The sequence below is a fragment of the Dromaius novaehollandiae genome, chromosome 25, assembly GCF_036370855.1.
Source record: "Dromaius novaehollandiae isolate bDroNov1 chromosome 25, bDroNov1.hap1, whole genome shotgun sequence".
Classification (NCBI taxonomy): domain Eukaryota; kingdom Metazoa; phylum Chordata; class Aves; order Casuariiformes; family Dromaiidae; genus Dromaius; species Dromaius novaehollandiae.
In genome coordinates, this window is record NC_088122.1 from 5,192,242 (window position 1) to 5,211,356 (window position 19,115).

Here is a 19,115-nt window from a genome sequence, read left to right on the forward strand (position 1 = left end):
GGAGGCTGCCGGGCAGCGGCCGAGCATCACCCGGGGCTGAGCATCACCCAGGGCTGAGCATCACCCAGGGCCAAGCATCACCTTGGGCCGAGCATCACCCGGGGCTGAGCATCACCCAGGGCCGAGCATCACCCAGGGGTACCCACTGGAGAGAAACAGGGGGGACCTTGCCCGACTCTCAAAAAAAAATCCCAATTTTGGCCATTTTCGCCCCACGGGCAGCCAAATCCTCAGCGTGGCAGGTGCCTCGCTGGGCTTGGGGACGGGGACACCACTGCTCCCCCGCGAGCCGCGGCGCGAGCTGCCGGCCGGCTCCGAGCAGCCCCGGCGCGCTATCCTGTGTCACCGCTGATTAAGGGCCAGGTAATTGCTCCGGCATTGGGTGTCCCTCCGGCGCGGCTGTTACATAAGCGATGGGCGTTACGTGAGCGGGTCAGGCGAGTGGAGGATGCTCCAGATTCGGGCTGACCCTTGAACCCCAGGAGCCCAGCACCCCGGGGTGCCAGGACCATCTCCCCCCACCCCCCCCCAGCAACTCAGAGCCCAGCGCTTCTGCAAGTCCCGCCGTGTCTTTAAGCACCAAAAAAACCTTGGAAAACCCAAACTGAGTCACACGAGCTCTGAGCAGCCCCGATGGCCCAGTGACGGGCTGCGCAGGGCTGCAGGGTGCCGGCCGGCGGGGTGATGCTCCAGGGCCGGGTGCCAGCAGAGGCTGGGTGGGGCGAGAGCGAGAGCAAGCAAGGAGGCCGAAAGATGGTGCAATCCCAAATTCCTGCTCGTCTTTCCGTCTGCCGGGGCTGCCTCCACCCGCTCCTCGGCTGGCGATGCCCCCGTTTGCAAACCCACCTTGCGCGCTGGCTTCTTCCCCTTGGCTTTGCAGCCCGCTTGCGTCGGAGGCTCATTTAAGGAAAAAGCTGCTCTATCTCCCCTGGTGGGATTCACCCGGTGCCTTGCAGCCCCGAAACCTCCGCGCTTCCCAGCAACGGGAGCGCTTGGCCGGTTGGGAAAAGCCCGGCTGCTTTTGCGGGCCGCGGCTCGGGGCATCCCATGCACCCGGGGCGGGAAAGGGTTAACGAAAGGTGTCGGAGAGGTGCCGCTGGGGCCGCGGCGTGGGTAAAGGCATTGCTCATCTGCTCACCGGGAAGGTGTGGTGAGCACGGTTATGTAACCTCGTGCTTTTGGCTGCTGCCTCGGTACCTGGGAGGGGTTTTTTCGCTCTCGCCCGGGCGAGATCCGGCCGCCGCTGTCACAACAGCGGTAATCCCGGCCTCGGCGAGGCAGCCGGGGCGAGTTGGCCGGGACCGGCCTCCCGCGCGCGGTCGCTTGGTGCCTCCGAGCCTCAGTTTTCCCATCTGCGCAATGGGGCTAACGACGGTGACCTCCTCCGAGCAGCGCCCGTGCCCTCGGGGGACCGGCCCCGGCCGGGGTGTGAGCACGCTGCCAGCATCCCGGGGGGCACCCGGAGTGCGTCCCAAGCCCCCGGTGTCGGATCCGCCTCGGAGAGACCCCCCCGTTCCCCGGGGTGGGAGGTTGGGGGCGTTTCGGGAGCCTCAGCTCAGGGCCGTTTCGGCAGAGCCTGGGTGGAAGCGGCACCTCTAAACGCCGAGGCGCCGTGTCGCCCCGCATCCCCGTCCGTGCGTGCATCCATGCGGAGCGAGGCGGGAGGAGGAGGGGCGAAGGCAGGGAGGAAGGAGGGAATGGCGGCGAGAAGGAGGGAATGGGGGCGAGCGTGGCGAGGCCATTCCCGTTCGCCATCGGTGAAACCGCGGCAGGCGGCAGCGGCCGAGCGCGGGGGCCAGCTCGTCCCGGGCCACATCTGCGCCCACCGCGGGGCTGCGTCCGTGTCCGGGGCTGCTCCCGTGTCCGTGGCGGATGCTCTCCCCTCTCGGGGCTCTTCCTTCGCCGCCGCCGCTTCGGGATCCAGCCTGCCATCTCGGAGGTGTCACTCCTTTCCACCTCCAAATTTGGCTTTCGGCTCCTCCTGGGGAATCATTTGCTCATCCCTCCCGGAGCCTGGAGCAAAGAGGAACGCCAGGATGCTGGGTGTGGGGGTGCTGGTGGTGCCGGGATGCCGGCGGTGCCGGGATGCGGTGGGTGATGCTGCTCGGGTGCAGCTTGGGCAGACATTCAGCTGGTTTTAGCACCCAAACTTTACACGGACTCTCAGTCCCGGGCGATGCAACGGGCTCCTCCGGCTCCAGCCCTGGGCGACCCCGCGGCGCTGCAGCAAAAGGGGATTTCACCAACGCCAACGCCGCGTGTTTGCGCCTTCACCGGGGACCCGGGCGCCAGGGGAGCGTCCTGCCCGCGGGCACCCGTCCCACCGGCCGAGCGGGGCACCCGGGGTGGGCGCTGCGGGGAGGCGAGCGGGGCCGTACGGGGAACGGCATGAGCGGGCAGGACCGAGCGGGCAGTGCCTTGCTGCCGTGCACAGCACCCAGCGCGCAGCGCCGAGCACCCGACCTGCAGCACCCAGCACGCAGCACCCAGCGCCGAGCACCCCGCGGGCAGCGCCTGTTCCCCGCTGTGCAGCGCCGAGCACCCAGGGCGCAGCGCCGATGCCCCTGCGCAGCGCCGAGCACCGCGCGCGGGTTCGAGCCCCGCGGCCGCACGAAGCCGGGGCAGAGCCCGAGCGGGCACCGGGGCGGCGGCGGCGGCGGAGGAGGAGGAGGAGGATGATGAGGGGGGAGGAAGGGGGGGAGGCGGGGCTCGAAGTGAAACCGATTTGGGGGGGCGGGGCCGGCGGCGGGCTCGTCATGTGAACGGCCACATGCTCGGGCAGAAGTGGGTCAGCGGCGCCGCGGAGGGGCAGGTGCCAGAGCCGCCCGGTGCCTCCCGGTGCTGCCCGGTGCCTCCCGGGGCCGCCGCCGCCGCCGCGTCCCGCCGCGCTCCGGGGCCGGAGCGGGGACCGGAGCCGGGACGGGGACGGGGACGGGGACGGGGACGGGGACGGGGACCGGGGCCGCCCGCTGCAGGACGCCGCTGCCCGCTCCCATGAGCTCCCCGGCGCGCTGCTGATCGCCGCCAGCCACGATGCGAGGTGAGCGCCGCGGCTCTGCCCGCTGCCAGAGCTGTCCCGGGAGGGGGGACAGGGACTTGGGGGGGGGGGGACAGGGGCACCCCGACATCTGCCCCGCCGGGGGGGACCGGGACACCCCGCTATGCGCCCGCTCTCGCTTCTCCCCAGATCCCCCCCCCAGCGGGAATCAAAGTCGTGTTTATTTTGCTTCATTTTCCATGCCGGCTTAGCCCCCGCTTAAGCTTTTCCTCGCCATAAACCCCTTAATCTCCTTTTCAATATGTTGCTCCCACTACGATTTGATTTTTTTTTCCTTTCCTTTTTTTTTTCTCCCCCCCCCCCCCCCGCGGTGGGGTCGCGGATTTGCGGCTTTGGGGCAGGCGCGGGGGGGGGCCGAGCCGTCGTTTCGGGGTGCTCCTCTCCCCCCGGCCCCAGCATTTGCGTGCGAGCCGCTCCAAAACCGCTGCCTGCGAGACTTCTTAGTTATCCCTCTATTTATTTTGCCCGAGGATTTGTTGTTAAATACAGTCCCTAGTTTCTCCTTTTTTTTTACTGAAAGCAATGCATGGGGGGGGGGGCGTGGGAAGGGTCCCGCGGGATGGAGACGGCGGGCGCCAGCTCTGCTCCGGTGACGCAGTGGCTCTCGGTGCCCCCTTCGCTGCCGGAGCCGCTCGGAGCGTGACCGTGACATTACACGCTTAGGGGTTTTTTTCCCCCTTTTAAAGCTGTTTTAAGTCGTCTGCCTCGCCTGAGCCTTTCGGCTCCCCCGGCATCTGCTCGGCGGAGTTGTTTCAAGTCCCAGCGTGTGCGTGCACATCTATACGTGCCTATAGGGCTAGACGTCTCCGGGCTGGAGCTCCTCAGGCTGCGCGTCGCCCTGGGTTTGGGTGCCGTCGGGTCCACGCGAGGAGCAGTGCAGCCCCCCGCCGCGCCACGTCCCCGGGTATCCGAGCGCGGCATTAACGCCCTGCTAATTAATAACGACACCTAGCTCCTACGTCGCGCTCGCCCGGTGCCCGGCTCGACGCCGGGCTTAATTAGCAGCTCGGCAGAGTTTGCTGCTTTTTTTTGACTTGCCGGTGGCTCCGTCGTGCGCGGCTTTAACCGAGGGCCAAGCGACCCGTCGGGCTCTGCGCTCGCGGCGTTTGAGCCCGCCGGGAGCTTTTTTCCCGCGGTCCCGACCGGCGCCGGATTGATTCGCGCTGGATGTTTCCGCCCCGGCGGCTCTGTTTAGCTCCTTCTTTTTTCCGGCGCGGAGGCGCGGCGGCTTCGCCTCGAATAAATCCTCGGGGCTGCCGAGCCCGGCCGGCCGCTTGTTTTGAGCGCGGCGTGGCGACGAGCGTGCGCTGGGCCCGGCAGCCTTGCCGGCTTGTCCTAGTGACCTAGATCTGTCATTGGAAAATCAGAGAGGACGGAGGAGGAGCTTCCTCGCCCGCCTCGACGGCGGTGTGCGGAGGCTCGGGCGGGCGAGGAGGCCAGCGTCGCGCGGCCGACGGTGCCCAGCCGCCCGCCGGGGCGCGAAAGGGCCGTGGGAAGCCGTTCCCGCACATCCCATGGGCTCGAGCCGCCTCTCCCAGCCCCGGGGACCGGCTGGGACGGAGCAGGGTGCTCGCGATGCCCCGGGGCCGGATGAGACGGGGACAGCGGCCACCGCGGAGGAGGCAAGCGCCAACCTCCGAGTCCCTCGCGGGGCAGCCGTTTGCCCGCCCCGGCGCGTCCCGCTCGCCCGCGCAGCGCGTTCAGCGTTGAACTCGGCGGAGGCTATTTAAAGCTAAATCGCCCAGCGTTTATTGGATGTAGCGAGCGGAGCAGCTCTCAGGGCCTTTATTTAGCCCCAGCGGAGATAATTCCCCCCCGATTTAGCTTCCCAGCTTAGTCCCAGAGCCTGCGGCACCCGGGACCGAAAATTTCCAGGCGCTCCCTGCCCGGAGCCGGGCTCCGCTCCGCTGCGGGACCGGCCGGGGCTCGGCGCGGTTGCATGACTCGAGTTTCCCTGCTCGCAGCTCGATGGGCCGTGCCGGGCTGCGGCACCTCCGTCATTACCCCCGCGGCCCCGCGCCCGAACTTTGCCCCGCGAGTTTGGCTGCCGGGAGGTGCCGAGCTCGCCGGGGCCCAGCGCCGCTGTCCTCAGGCGGCCGCGGAGCGGGGGATCTGCCAGCCGCGATATCCAAAATTTGGCACCCGCGGGGAGGTGCCCGGGCCGCGGGAGGGTGCTGGGCGCCCCGGGGTGCTGCTTTGGGTGCAGCAGTGCTGCGGCGGAGCTGCCGGGTGCTCATGGAGGCCGAGCAAACGGCAGATCTGGCCGGCTGATAATTCCCTTTTGTTTTTCTTTCCGATGACACCCGTACCCAGAGGCCGGCGGCCGCTTTAGCGAAACCTAATCGAGGCTAATTAGGCAGCGAGGCCGGCTCGCCGCGGAGCGGCACGACCGGAGCCGCTAGCAAGGGCTGACGTCTCCCCGGGCTGCTCCCGGCCCTGCAGCCCGCGGGTTTGCTGCTCGGCCGGCAAAGCCCGGAGCTGCCGTGTCCTTCCCTGTCCCCCCGGGGGACAGTGGGGACAGGGGACGGCCGTGCCCTCGGGCGGGCGGCGAGGGAGCTCTGCCGCTAATCCCCCCGGCTTTCCGCACCCGGAGGCGCCATCGATCCGCGGGAGCCGTGCGGGGCGCAGACCTACTTCCCAGCGGGGCTGCGGGGTAACGAGGCAGCCGGCCCGGGGGAGCCGCGCGCCCGGATGCTGCCGCCGGAGAGGAGGGCGGAGAGCCGGGATGGGGACGGCTACGGGGTCCCAGCCCCCGGGAGCCATCGCGCCCTGGCCGTGCTCCGCTTCGGCCGGCGAAGGTCCCGTCCCCGGCGCGAGGGGGTCGTGCCCGCCCCAGGCTCCCGCGCAGCCTCCGGCATCGACGTCGCGGCCGCATCCAGCCGCCCAAACCCTCGCGCTGCCCTGCTCCGAGCGCCCGTGGCCGCTAGCCCCCCACGCGCCACACGTCTCCCACCCGTGTTGGCCCCCTGGATCCTGAATCCGGGCAGTTTGGGAATTACGGCATGCCATGAAACACTGGGGGGGGGTTAATTAACCCTGGCAGCATCCCCAGAGTGGGGCCGGACGGGGTGAGCGCCGAGGCCGAGCCGGGGTAGCAGCGAAGCCACGGGAACTTTGGGCCCGAGTGAGGCGCTGAGATTTATTGGGGCGCTGAGATTTATGGAGCACTGAGATTTATGGGGTGCTGAGATTTATGGGGTGCCACCCGCTGCGGCGAGAGGCGACACCGGGGCGAGCCGCGTCCCCGGCACGTGGCGGGTGGTGACAGGACAGCACGCGCCCCGGCAGCCCGCCCAGGTTTGGGCTGAGAGCGGGGACATTCGCCCCCGGGGGCGGAGGAAGAGGAGGGTCCCGGCACACCGTGATGCTCAGCCGGATCCGGGCACGCCGTGCCCGGAGGAAGCACCCGGACACGAGCAAGCAGCCGCTGCAATTTTTGGGAAGGGCCCAGGCAGCAGAGCATCACCGCACTGGGGACCTTCCCGCATCCCGGCACGGTGCCTCCCCGGGGATGCGGGAAGGGTTAACGGGGCCGGCGTTACACAAGCGCGGCGCTGAGCCGAAAGTGTGTCAGTAGGGCAGGATTACGGCAGAGCGGGGCCGGTGCTGAGCGACGGGCCGCGGCGCCAATGACGGCCGGCGCGCTCGGGCCCCCGCGCCCCGGTTATATAAGCGCCGCGGCCGATGCCAGCAGGCCTGGAGTTAGGCAAGACGTATTTACAGTGGGAGGAGAGCAAATACCGCAGCGAGGACATTTTAATTGCCAGCTGGGCTGTTTTATTTATTTATTTTCAGCCCTTTGGCATTTTTTTTTTCCTGTCTCCCTGCTGGGAAGTTTTTGCTCCCTTGGAAAAAGGGGATAAAGGGGTTTTGCAGCCCGGCTGGGGCCCGCGGGGTCCCTCCGCCGCAGCTCCTCTCGCCTGACCCTGCCTGGGGCTGGAGGGGGGGCACCGGCGCGTGCAGCGATTTGGGGCCGAGACACACTCACGGGGGGGAAAACCCCGATTTGGCTTTTCAGAGAGGCACCGGGTGCCGGTTTCCCGTGGTCACTCGCTGCCGGGGATGTGCCAACAGGGCCAAGCCGGGCGCCCGGAGCCCCCGCCGTGATTCAGCCAGGAGTTATGGCCAAAGCGGCAATTAAAAGCTGTTTTCGGCTTTAATTGCCCTAAAGCCGGCGCTGAGGCCGTATCTCCACGTCAGTCGCTCGGGCCTGAGCTCCTATTAGGCTGTCAGGTGCTCTTCGTTAGCACATGCTTATTACCGGGATGCAATATTCCCAATTAGAGCCCGAAGAGGCTCCTGGCATGGAAATAATCGGTCATGGGGGGGGGGGGGGGGTTCCCCTTTTTTTTGCTTTACGACCATTTGAAAGGCTGGATGGGGCGAGTTAATGCCCAGCTTCAAAACACCGAGGCTGGGAGTGTTTTTCCCTAAATAACCTTAACTCTGCCCAGCAGCCGCCCCTGCAGGGGTATCGCCCGTGGGAGGGTTTAACGCCCCGGGTGAAGCGACCCCGCCGGCGCGGCTTTCCAGGGCGGACGTGCCGACCGCGACGGCTGAACGCGGCTCCGCCGCAGCCTTGGACTCCGGCCGCGGGGGCAGCGGCCGGCTCGGCAGGCGCCTTTTGGACCCGCGGCAGCCCGGCACGGGCTCGGGTGCAGGCGGGCCACGCCGGGCCGGGCGGCCGCCGGGCGCGTGGTGCGGTGATCGCTGGGGGAAGGGAGCATCGGGCGGCAGGGCGAGGCGCGACTCGAGGATGCATCACCCGGCGTTCCCGGCGGCTGCAATTACGTTGCGTAAGGAGCGCCGCTTCCTGCCGGGGGCGGCTCCGGCGCTGGCAGCCCACGCGGGTCCGGACGGGGCGGCTGCCTCGCTGCCGGGGCCGGAGCAGCTCGCGGGGCTCCGGGTGGGACGGGAGAGGGACGGGGCTCCGGCGCTGGCACAGCTCTCCCGCGGTGCATGGCCGGAGGAGGCGGCGGTGTCAGGGACAGCGGGAGCTGGAATGTTTGGGGGTGTCTTGGCCTTTGGAGGGAATCCGATGGGAATGGGAATCTGATGGGAATGGGAATCCGATGTGAATCCAATGGGAATGGGAATCCAGTGGGAATGGGAATAGAATGGGAATCCAATGGGAATGGGAATCCAATGGGAATGGGAATAGAATGGGAATCCGATGGGAATGGGAATCCGATGTGAATCCAATTGGAATGGGAATCCAGTGGGAATGGGAATAGAATGGGAATGCAATGGGAATGGAAATCCAATGGGAATGGGAATAGAATGTGAATCCAATGGGAATGGGAATCCAGTGGGAATGGGAATCCAATGGGAATCCAATGGGAATGGGAATGGGAATCTGATGGGAATGGGAATCCAGTGGGAATGGGAATAGAATGGGAATCCAGTGGGAATGGGAATCCAATGGGAATGGGAATACAATGGGAATCTAATGGGAACGAGAATCTAATGGGAATGGGAATCCAATGGGAACGGGAATCCAGTGGGAATACAATGGGAATATAACGTGCTCCGGGAAAGCAGAGGGAGCGCATCAGCTCCTGGGACCTCTTTCCCTGGCCGTTGAGGCCACCCCGCCTCCTCCAGGGCCCTCGGGATGGGTGTTGAGCCCCGGAGTCACGCAGGGAACGGGGAGCAGGATCTGGCCGGAGCGTTTGGGCTGCTTGGGCTGAGCGAGCCTGGCCAAACCGGCGGGGGCAAGCAGGGCACTACTCGCTGCCGGGTGATGGAGGCAACAGCCGGGCAAAGCGGGGTCCCCGTGGGCAGCCGGGGACCCCCGGGGACCCCCAGGACCCCCGTGTGCAGGGCGGCCGGTGCCGACCTCTTCGAAACCTCCCTCTGCCCAGCCGGGAAATCAATACACGGCAAATCCCCGGTGCAAACCTCGGCGTGAGCCCCCGGTTGTGCATCCTCCCTCCGCGCTCCCCGGCCACAACGCAGCCTCCTGCGGGCTGCAGCCATCCAGAGCGACCCCCCCCCCCCCCCCCCAAAAAAAACCCCACCTCCGGCGCAGAGAAGCAGCTGTCCGGGCAGAAGGGAATCACCTGAGCCGGGGATTTGCAAGGACCCGGGAGATTTTAAATAACCCAACATGGGTGCGGAGCCCCCTCGAGCGCAGCGCCCTGAGGCCAGCAGTTTGGGGGGGGGATTAGAGGCCGCGGAGATGCTCGGCGGCACGTACGAGGCCCGAGGACGAGGAGGACGACGAAGCCTATTAGCGGCTCAGCGCGGGCGGGCGAGCGGATTTGCGGCGCTGCTGGGGGAAGGGGGCCGGGACCCGGAGCCGCCGGATGGGAGCGGGGGGGGGCCAGATCGATGGAGAAGGGATGCGGGAAAGCAGCTCCCAGGGGCATAAGTGAGGGCCCAGGCGTCCTGGGGGGCTGCAGGTTTGGCTCTGGCATGTTTTTCTTGCCTCCCCGGCTCTGGCTTGCTGTGCCTTTCACCTGGGCTTTGTGGGGGGCCGGGGGGGGGCCGCGGGGCACCCGCTCTCCTCCTGCTGCCTGGCTCCAGAGGGACCCCCAAAATGCACGTGCCGGGTGGGAAAAGAGGGGGCTGATGCTGCAAGCAGATTCAGGGAGGGATGGTGCACAAATGTGGGGGATCCTGTTGCTTTTATGCCCCGAAAAGGGTTTTTTTTTGCCCATATCACTGCTGGAGAGGATGGGGGCACCGCATGGGGTTTCCCTGGGGCTCAGCGCCGCGCGGTCACCGTCCCGGCGGGACGCCCTTCTGCCCGGTCCCTTGGGCAGAGACCATCGCTAACCACCCCCATTTTGTGTCCCCCCCCCGCCGCCACCGCAGCCCAAATCGAGGTGATCCCCTGCAAGATCTGCGGAGACAAGTCCTCGGGGATTCACTACGGCGTCATCACCTGCGAAGGCTGCAAGGTGAGCGGTGCCGCGGGGCTCGCGTGCCCCCCTCTCCCGCGTGGGCCGCCGCCGCCGCCCCCCCGTCTCTGCCGGGCCCCCCCCCAAAACCCGCCGCCGTCCCCCGCAGGGTTTCTTCCGGAGGAGCCAGCAGAACAACGCCAGCTACTCCTGCTCCCGGCAGCGCAACTGCCTCATCGACCGCACCAACCGCAACCGCTGCCAGCACTGCCGCCTGCAGAAATGCCTGGCGCTGGGCATGTCGCGGGACGGTGAGTGGCGGCACCGGGACCCCCCGCACGGGACCCCCGGGACCCCCCGCACGGCACCCGCGGAGGAAAGGGGGAGCGGGGCGAAAACGGCGTTTCGGGACATCGAGGTCTTCCTCAAGGCCGGAGCCACCCAATGACTGGTTTTGGCCCTGGAAAGGTTGGGTTAAAAAACAGCTGAAGACCCAAAACTTTGGTTTGGGGGGTTTGGAGATGTTCTGGTTTGGGTATTTGGGAAGAAAAACCCGCGGACCATTCCCACCGACACGGCCACTGAAACGTGAGCTTAGAGCCGCGTGGGAGTGGTGCTGAAGGGGTTAAACCACAGCTTTTGCGTTTCCTATAGGAAAATGGAAATCGGTTTTGCTCGGTTTGACCCAAAATCGCTGCGGGGGGGTTGCATGCATCCGGGCTTATAAACCCCCGAACGAGGAGCTCCTCCGAGCCGGGACCCCGCGGCTCGTCCGGTCCTTGCTGGGTGGGCGGCCCCCGGTCCCGGCTGGCCGGGGCAAAGCCCCCCTAACCCGGCCGCTTTCGCCTCCCCGGGGCAGCGGTGAAATTCGGCCGCATGTCCAAGAAGCAGCGGGACAGCCTCTACGCCGAGGTGCAGAAGCACCAGCAGAGCCAGGAGCAGAGCGGCGTGCCCAAGGATGAGCCGGAGCCGCTGAGCCGCGTCTACACCACCAGCGTGAGCAGCGGCCTCTCCGACCTGGACGACATCTCCACCCTGTCCGACGGGCTCCTCTTCGACTTCCCGCTCACCCCGGACGGCGGCAGCACCTACTACAACCTCGACCTGCTGGCCTCGGCGCAGCCCTCGCCCGACCCCTCCAGCCTGGACGTGGCCGAGGCCGCGCTCATCAAGCAGGAGTCCATCTACGAGCTGATGCTGGAGCCGGCCCTCTTGGCGCACGGCGCGCTGGAGGGCAGCCAGCTGGCCGCCGAGATCTCCGTCCTCGAGATCGGTGAGCGCCCGCGGCCGCCCCGACCCCGAACCCCGCTCTTTTGCCTCTTCCGGGCTGAGCTCTGAGGCAGCTCGGTGCACCGGTGGCTGGGCAGAGCTGCCCCATCCCCGTCTCCGCTGGCCTCAGATCCCCGTTACGCCCCACGGGAGCCCCTTTCCCCCCCGACCCCTCCGGTCCTGGGTCCCCGCAGCCCTTGGGGACGGCAGGGGCCACCCGGGGCGATGGCCCCCGGCTCACCGGCCCGCTGCCACCGGCCGCTGCCCTCGCCTTGCAGACCGAGTCGCCCAGAACGTGGTCAAGTCCCACCTGGAGACGTGCCAGTACACGACGGAGGAGCTCAAGCGGCTGGCGTGGACGCTGTACTCCCCGGAGGAGCTCCGCGCCTTGCAGAGCAAGGTGAGAGCCGCCGCCGTCACCCTCCGTCCCTCCGCGGGGACGCGCGGGGCCCCGGAGCGGCTCCCGGTGCTGAGGCAGGGATGAAGGCGAGGAGGATGAGGGGTCCTTGGTGCTTCGGGATGCCGCGAAAGCTCGCTGTTTGGGCTGGTGGGGGGAGGTTCGTGGGTGGCGTGTCACGTCCCTGGCATCCCAGTGCCACCACCCTTGGGTGGCACAGCACCGGAGGACATCCCCGAGCCCCTTCCCGGCTCCGTGCAATGGGGAGATGGGGCGGACAGGGAGCCGGGGGTGACAGAGGGGACAGCGAGCCTGGGATGACGGGGGGGTGACAAGCCTAGGACAAGTGGGGGGACAGCGAGCCCAGGGCGAGAGGGGTGACGTCCCCGCCGTGCTTGCAGAGCTGCGAGGCCATGTGGCAGCAGTGCTCGCTGCAGATCTCCAACGCCATCCAGTACGTGGTGGAGTTCGCCAAGCGCATCGACGGCTTCATGGAGCTCTGCCAGAACGACCAAATCATCCTCCTCAAAGCCGGTAAGAGCCGGGCGCCCCGCTCCTCGTATCGGCTTTTCCGCACGGCTCACGCTCTCCTTTTGGGATTCCCCCCCCCCCCCCGAGCGTGTCCGAGCCCCCCGTCCCTGTTGCTTTGGTCCCCTTCGCCTTTCCGATGGTTTCTTCTCGGCCTCGGTGACGTTGCCGGGGCAGCCAGCATGGGATGCTCGGGTACCGGGGAGAGGGTACCGCTCACGGGAGGGCTTCAAGGTCCTTTTAAAAGGCAGTGGTATAGAGAGGGATACGGGGATTGGCCTTTTCTCCATGCTCATCCTCAACCAAACATCACCTGGAAACCAGGACCAAAATGGGTTTTGGTAAAAAAGCATTTCTGCGCCAGGAGAGGTTTGCAAATCACCTTAAAAACTGGCATTGTTTCCAGGGGGGGATTAAAAAGCCATTTTTGATGTTCGTCCTCTTCCCTGAGCAGAAAAAGGGGAAAAATCCAGAGAAAAGAAGAAAAACGCTTTGACATTCCCCCCAAGAGGTGCCAGGTTTGGGGCAGGGCCTGGGAGCCCCAGGGCTCAGGGTAGTAACGCGTCAGCCCTGCCTCGCCGGCTTCCCCGGTGCTGGGGGGGCTGAAGCTTGTTGCAATCCATCTTTCGAAACATGGGTTTTCTGGAGAGCGGAAAGTGCTTTTGCACCGGGACGGAAGTTTCCCTGGGAAACCTCTGAGAGACGTGACGTTTTCCCTAAAGCCCTGAGACCTTTGGAAGGGAAACGTTGCAGAAACCGGAATGTTGTTTCAGCCGCAGTTTCTATAGGAGCAAAGCAGGGGTGCAGGCGTACGCCCTGGCCACGTCCCTGCCCCGGTGCCACGTGCCGTCCCTGCGTGTCCCCAGCTCCCAGCACAGTGCCGTAGCCCCAGCCCGGGGCTGCCAGAGTTTGACCAGTTTCTTTGTTTCTTCCTTCTGTGTTTTGTTGGTTTGGTTTTTTTGTTTTCACCCTCTCTCGGTGCTCCATCGATCGCCCTCTGCTTCTGGATGCTAAATGCCTGGGTATTTCCCCTTGGTGAAATATTGTGGTCGCAATTGGAAACCTGGGGGGGAAAAAAACCCTCAAACCTCAAATTGGATTTATTTTACTAAACGTTTTGCTCTTGGGAATTAACAATTTTGACTTCCAACTTGCACTGGGGGCTTTTTTCTTTCTTTTCTTTGGTCCTGGGACCACGGAAACACCCTCCTCCCCACCCTCCCCTCCCCGTCTGCTGTCCCTGCGCTACGCCAGGGTGCCTGGAGGTGCTTCTCATCCGCATGATCCGCGCGTTCAACCCCTTGAACAACACCGTGCTCTTCGAGGGCAAGTACGGCGGCGTGCAGATGTTCAAATCGCTCGGTAAGGGTTGCTTCGGTCCCTCTCCTTCGGGGCTTTCCTCTCCTTCTGATGCCCAGGTGGGGAGGGGATGGGCTTTGCAGCCCGGCTTCTGCTGCACCGCAGCATCTCCACGCCTGGGGACAACCCAGGTTTCCCATCTAGTGTCCACCAGCGTGCAGAGCCCTGGGTGCCACTGGCATCGCCTGACGGGCGGGGGGGGGACACCTGGCCACGTGGAGCCATGACGTGCCCCTCTCCCCCGTGTCCCCGTTAGGCTGCGACGACCTCATCAGCGCCGTCTTCGAGCTGGGGAGGAACCTGTGCAGGCTCCAGCTGTCGGACGAAGAGCTCGCCCTCTTCACAGCTGCTGTCCTACTCTCCCCGGGTGAGTGGGGACATGGGGCACATGGGTTGCACGCTGCTGCTGCGATGCCCCGAGCCCTGGCACTGGCTGCGGGTGGGTGTCTGGGGAGAGGCCACCCTTAAATCTCAGTGGGGAGAACTTCTTCAGCAGCAGGTCTAAGTCATTGCTGGGGAAGGAGGGTGAGGAAAACTCATCTAGGTCCTGCCCAGACTCTTCAGCAGGTGCAGGACCTTTGGCCGTGGGCTCCATGCCATCCACCGGGGAGGTGCCTGAACTTTGCTCGGGAAACTGCTGAGGGCACGGACGGGAGAGGAGCTGGGAAAGTCTGGGGAACCTTAAAACCCAGCTGATGCTAGAGGCCTCAGCGTCCCGACACCAGGGCTGGGACTGGGGAGATGTCAGGCGGTGCAGAGGGCATGCGGGGTTGATCAGCCATCCCCAAAATGTACTGAAGAGCGGGAAGGTCTGTTAAGAGGGATGTGCAATGTGCCATGCCGGATGGAGATCCCCTTTGTAGCGCTGACTGGGTCATGGCTGGTCTTCCCCTAGATCGCCCTTGGCTGACAGAGTCCAAGAAGGTGCAGAAGCTCCAGGACAAGATCTACATAGCCCTGCAGCACGAGATCCAGAAGAAACACTCCGCTGAGGACAAGCTCTCAAAGGTAATGGTGCTGGGCGCGAGCGGTGCGGGGAGCCTGGCCTGGGCAGGAGCAGTCTTTGTATGCCTGGCTCAAACTGGGCATGGGGACACCTCTGAAGCTGAGCTGGTGGACAAGTTGTGGGGTGGCTTTCATCTTAGCCATGCCCAGTGCAGGTGGCTCTACCAGAGCTGGTTCTGCACGCACAGGCAAGTCTTAGTGATCCTTGGGACCTGCCAGAGGAGGAGAGTTTCTCCTTCCAAGCGCTGAGCGTCTCTGTGGATTAGAGGAGGGGTCCAGACCATGCAGGTGGAGATATCCACGCCCAGGCTGCCCAGATCTAGGGAAATGTCCATTGCTGCCCAGGCTGTGGTGCAGCCACCAGCGCTGTGCAGTGACAGTGAGATGACCCAAAACAAAGCAGCTGTGGCCACTGGAGCCCCCCAGATCCATTCCCATGGCTCCAAAGGATGGGCCATACCACCGCCAGGCAAGGCTGACAAGGAACTGAGTTTTCACTGGCTCCATCTCCTTCTTTCCCTGCAGATGGTTTCCAAGCTACCCTTGATGAAGACGATTTGCAATCTGCACTTGGACAAGTTGGAGTTTTTCCGGCTCCTGCATCCGGAGACCGCTATGAACTTCCCTCCCCTCTATAAGGAGGTTTTCAATTCGGAGCTTCAGTACAGCGACCCACGGGAGAGCTAAGGCTCGGGGTGGCCAGCTCCCTTCTAGTTCCCAAAGTCTGGAGATGAACTAAACTTCAGAGGTTTGGGGCAGTTTATTTAAATCAAATAATCAAACCCAAGAGAACCTGTGGGGTCGGGGTAGCTCCCAGGCCCCGTTTCTTCGCTGTGGATTGCAATAGCTCTTGAATGTAAAGCACCTTGAAGGAAAAGCAACCTGACTTTGCCATACCAGTGAAATGAATGTGAAATCTCCACTTGGGAGAGGAGATGCTCCTGTAAGTAGTAAGGTACCGACACCTCCCCGAAGTGCATGAACCCCGGTGGAGCATGCAGCCCACGCTCGCGGCACGACGCACAGGGACCCGTGGCCCGCCCTCCCCGAGGTCCTGGCTCACACCGCCCATCTCTGATCTTTATTTTTACACACACACAAGGCAAAAGCTTGGGAGAAGAAAGGGCAATGCAGGCTTGTCCGGATAGGGGCGAGCCAGACCGGTGGGGGTGGCTTTCTGCTCCCAGCTGGACCCAAGGCAGAAGCTCTGCTTCATTCCTTCTCGCCCGGCACAGCCGGAGATAAGACCCAGTTGCACGCTAAGGAGGGAGATCCAGCACTGGATCTCCTTGTGGAGGAGGATGGTTTGAGGGGAAGGGGTCCCAATGCAGCAGGGAGAAGCTCTGCAGGGTCTCCATGCCCTCTGATGAGCTCTTTGCCAAAGGTAAGTCCAGCCAAGGCTGCTCGGCCAAGCCGCCCCCTCCCTGCTCTGGCTGGCTGACCGCACCGTGTTTCGGAGCAGATTCGGCAGGTCTGCCTGCCTCGCATGGGTTTTTTCAGATCTGGAGGGTTTCTCTAAGAGAGGGGCTTTGCCCTTGTGATTGTGGCCAAATCTCACCTCCCGGCTGCTGCCTCGAGCCGTGCTGCTGCAGCGGCTCGGGGCTCGGGAGGACGCACGCCGCTCCCTTGTGTCGTTGCAAGCAGCGGTTCTCGGGGATCCGGGCTGTCGCACTTAGTTTTTAGAGACCTCTGAAAATCTTTGCTGTGATCTTGGCATCCCGGAGTAGCTGTTGTGGCCTTTCCTCCTCCCAGCCTAGAGCCGACCCTGCCGCCGTGTTCCCTCTTCCTGCAGCGGGCTCCGCGGGGAGCTCTGTCTTCACCTCTTCTGCAGGTCGAGTTGGACCCAGGTTTTTCCCTCGAGGAGCTCTTTGGTACTGGTATTTTGGGATTTCCTCTATTTAGCAGTACCTGGGGGGTATTTTAAGGGGAAAAACTGCCTTTTGGGGCAGGGGGAAGTGGAAAGGTCCTTATTCCTTGCCTGGGAAGTTGCGGTCTAGTCCAGACCCACTGCTCCAAGCTCGGGAGGCTCAGAAGGAGAAGCACGGATGGTTTTGTCTGGGGAATGATGCCAGCTCCTTCCCCTGCTACGATAGCCCGTGGCCAGCTGGGTCGCTCAAGGGATTCGCCCGCCAGGCTCTGCAGATGATTTTTTCAGTCCCTGTTCCTGCTCCTCCTGCAACGAATGCCAAAAGCTACAAGGGAAAAAAACCCGCTAGAAGGCAGCCCCAATTTCTGCTGACAAAGGGCTAAATTGCCAAGTTCTTTCCCCGCTTTGCATTGATTTCTCATGCGTACAACCACATCCTCCAGCAGCTTAGATCATCGCCGAGCATAAAGCCAAAACCGTCAGCTCCCTAATTGCACCCCGTAAACTAAACGAGCAGCTTTATTAGCGATGGCGGTAGATATTCATGCTTTCACTTAAAAGATCTCCTAGGGGAGAACATGGACCAAACTCAATCAGGGAAGACTCGCCAGGAAGCTGATGGGATTTCTGCGGAGAAAAGCTGAAAAAAAAACCTCGGAATTCCGCTGTTTTCCCAGCGGCTGTGCGCTTTCTGGTTTTGTCCACCACTGTCAGAACTGCTTATCGGAGCATATCAGATTTTGGCAGCCTCCTTTCTTCCCTCGATGTCGTCAGCCCCCGAGCCCCCGTGTCTCCCGAGAAGGCTGCTGACCGTCCCGGTGGCCCGCTGCAGTGTTGAGTGCCAATACTTTGTTCTCCGACGCAGTGTTAGCAGGGGTGGGGATGTGCCGAGCTTCTTTCCTCCCCGCCCCAACCTTGGATCCTAAAGCTTTACAGAAGTGAAAAGTCAGTATTGCCTTTTTCGTCTTGAGGGTTGTGCCTTTTTTAAAAGTCATTTCCAACAGCACCGTTTGCTCCCTGGCTCCTCTCTCCTGGGGGAGACAGGCCTTAGGGAAAAGCACTCGAGAGAGTGAACATGCTTTGCGGAGGGGTCTTGTCTGCCGTTTCTGCGGGACGGCGGCGATCTCCTTCTCGGTGGAAAGAGCTGCAGGTGTTCTGAAATGTTCGGAAAAAAAGCACACACCCTTCTTCACATCCTCGGTATTCGCCAGCCAACATGCACAATGGTACACGTCACCGTTTTCATTTCATCGGCAAAGACACCAAGAAAGCACCTTAAATCGGGAAAAGACTGAGCCCTCGCCACGAGCTGCGTTTCTTTCCTGCTTACGACACAGCATCTCTGTAATGGGAGAGATTTGGGATTCTGAGCAATAAAAGCCCGTGTGGGAATCGAAGGGTGACTGGAAGTATTAGACATTGTAACCCAACCTGTTGAATGGCAGGAACCAGCACTTTGAACTTCTCTTTAAAGGAACCGACTTGTTAGTGAGATGATTTCTTGGGGGGGTGTAAACTGGTTTTTCACCAGGAGTGGAGTTTGGGCCCAGGTCTGTGGTACCACCTGCCGAGAGCCGAATGAGGGCGAGTCGTTTCAGGAGCCTGGTTACCTTCGCAGCCGCCCTGGCTGCTGGACCCTGCACGCCGAAGCCCCACAGCACTTGTGCGGGTTTCAACCCAGGCTTTCGGCTTGCCCCCAGCGCGCTTGCGCCGAGTCTCGTGGGGCCGCGGTGCCGAGGTCCCTTCCTGCACCCACGGTGAGAGCCACCGCTTTCCGGCCCCAGCGCTGCCAGGGGGGACAGGCAGCGGCATGGTTAAGGGGAAATCAAGTTTTTTAGGGACGCACACCCCGGATGAACAGGTAAAAATGTCCAAGCCTAGAGCCAGTGGGAGTTTCCCGCGCCTCCGCTCCTGCCTGGCTGCAGCGCGGTGCCCGGGACCAAAGCAGGGAGATTTCCTTTCTCCTCTCAACCTGAGCTGCACGCGGCCCGCGGAGCTGATACATCGGAGCCCCGAGACCACAAACTCGTTTAGATGCTCGGTCCTCAACGTCTCTGAGAAATGTTTCCATCCCACTAGACATTTTGCCACTTTATTTTAAAAGGTAACGAAGTAAAGGTTCCCTTTAGAGGGATGACCTCAGCAGCGAGGGATTGCTCTTTTCCAGATGAAGATTAATTTTGTGTTCGTTTGTTTGCTATGGCAATTTAGCTGAGTCTGCATTTCCACCTCCAGAACCCTCACACTGTGTATAAAAAAATGGATAAAATATATATAATATATATTCTTGTGAATGTTGGTGCAAAAGAGAAAATATATAAAGTTTCAGTCGGTTTTATGTATTTTTTATCTATATGAATGAAAGGAAGAAATGGAGAACATTTTTTCCATCTGACACCCCCTCACACACCTACCTGTAGATACTGACAGGTTTTATGGAAATGTTTTACTTTTTAGACTTAGGAACATGCTTCTGTTCTCATTGAATGTTCTGTCTTGTAAGATTGTAATTTCTATTTTTTTAAAGAAAAGAAAATAACTAAATAATAAAACTTCCTCTTTCAGACCAGTCAGCTAGGAAGGGAGGGCAGGGGAGGGAGAAATGTTTATTTAAGGACAAAAGCTTTGTCTGAATTTTTCATGACATGAAATAAAAAGTAATATAATGTATGGAAGAATAACTTTTTATTGAGGTGTATTCTATAGGCATATAGATGTATATTGCACAAAATTTACGGGAAGAAAAATAAAGTCTGTTTTGCAAGGTAAAAAATAACACTGTTGGAA

General features: G+C 62.5%; 1 protein-coding gene across 1 annotated transcript; it reads left to right on the plus strand.

The window, feature by feature from the left end:
- The first annotated feature begins 2,753 nt into the window (after window positions 1–2,753).
- On the plus strand, window positions 2,754–19,104 carry LOC112989834 (nuclear receptor ROR-beta-like). The gene is made up of 10 exons (XM_026111204.2): window positions 2,754–3,040; window positions 9,878–9,963; window positions 10,073–10,214; window positions 10,763–11,176; window positions 11,451–11,572; window positions 11,971–12,103; window positions 13,352–13,459; window positions 13,713–13,823; window positions 14,352–14,464; window positions 14,987–19,104. Exons 1-10 carry the CDS (start codon window positions 3,034–3,036, stop codon window positions 15,146–15,148), a joined length of 1,398 nt encoding a protein of 465 aa, XP_025966989.2. The 5' UTR covers window positions 2,754–3,033; the 3' UTR covers window positions 15,149–19,104.
- The last annotated feature ends 11 nt before the right edge of the window (window positions 19,105–19,115 follow it).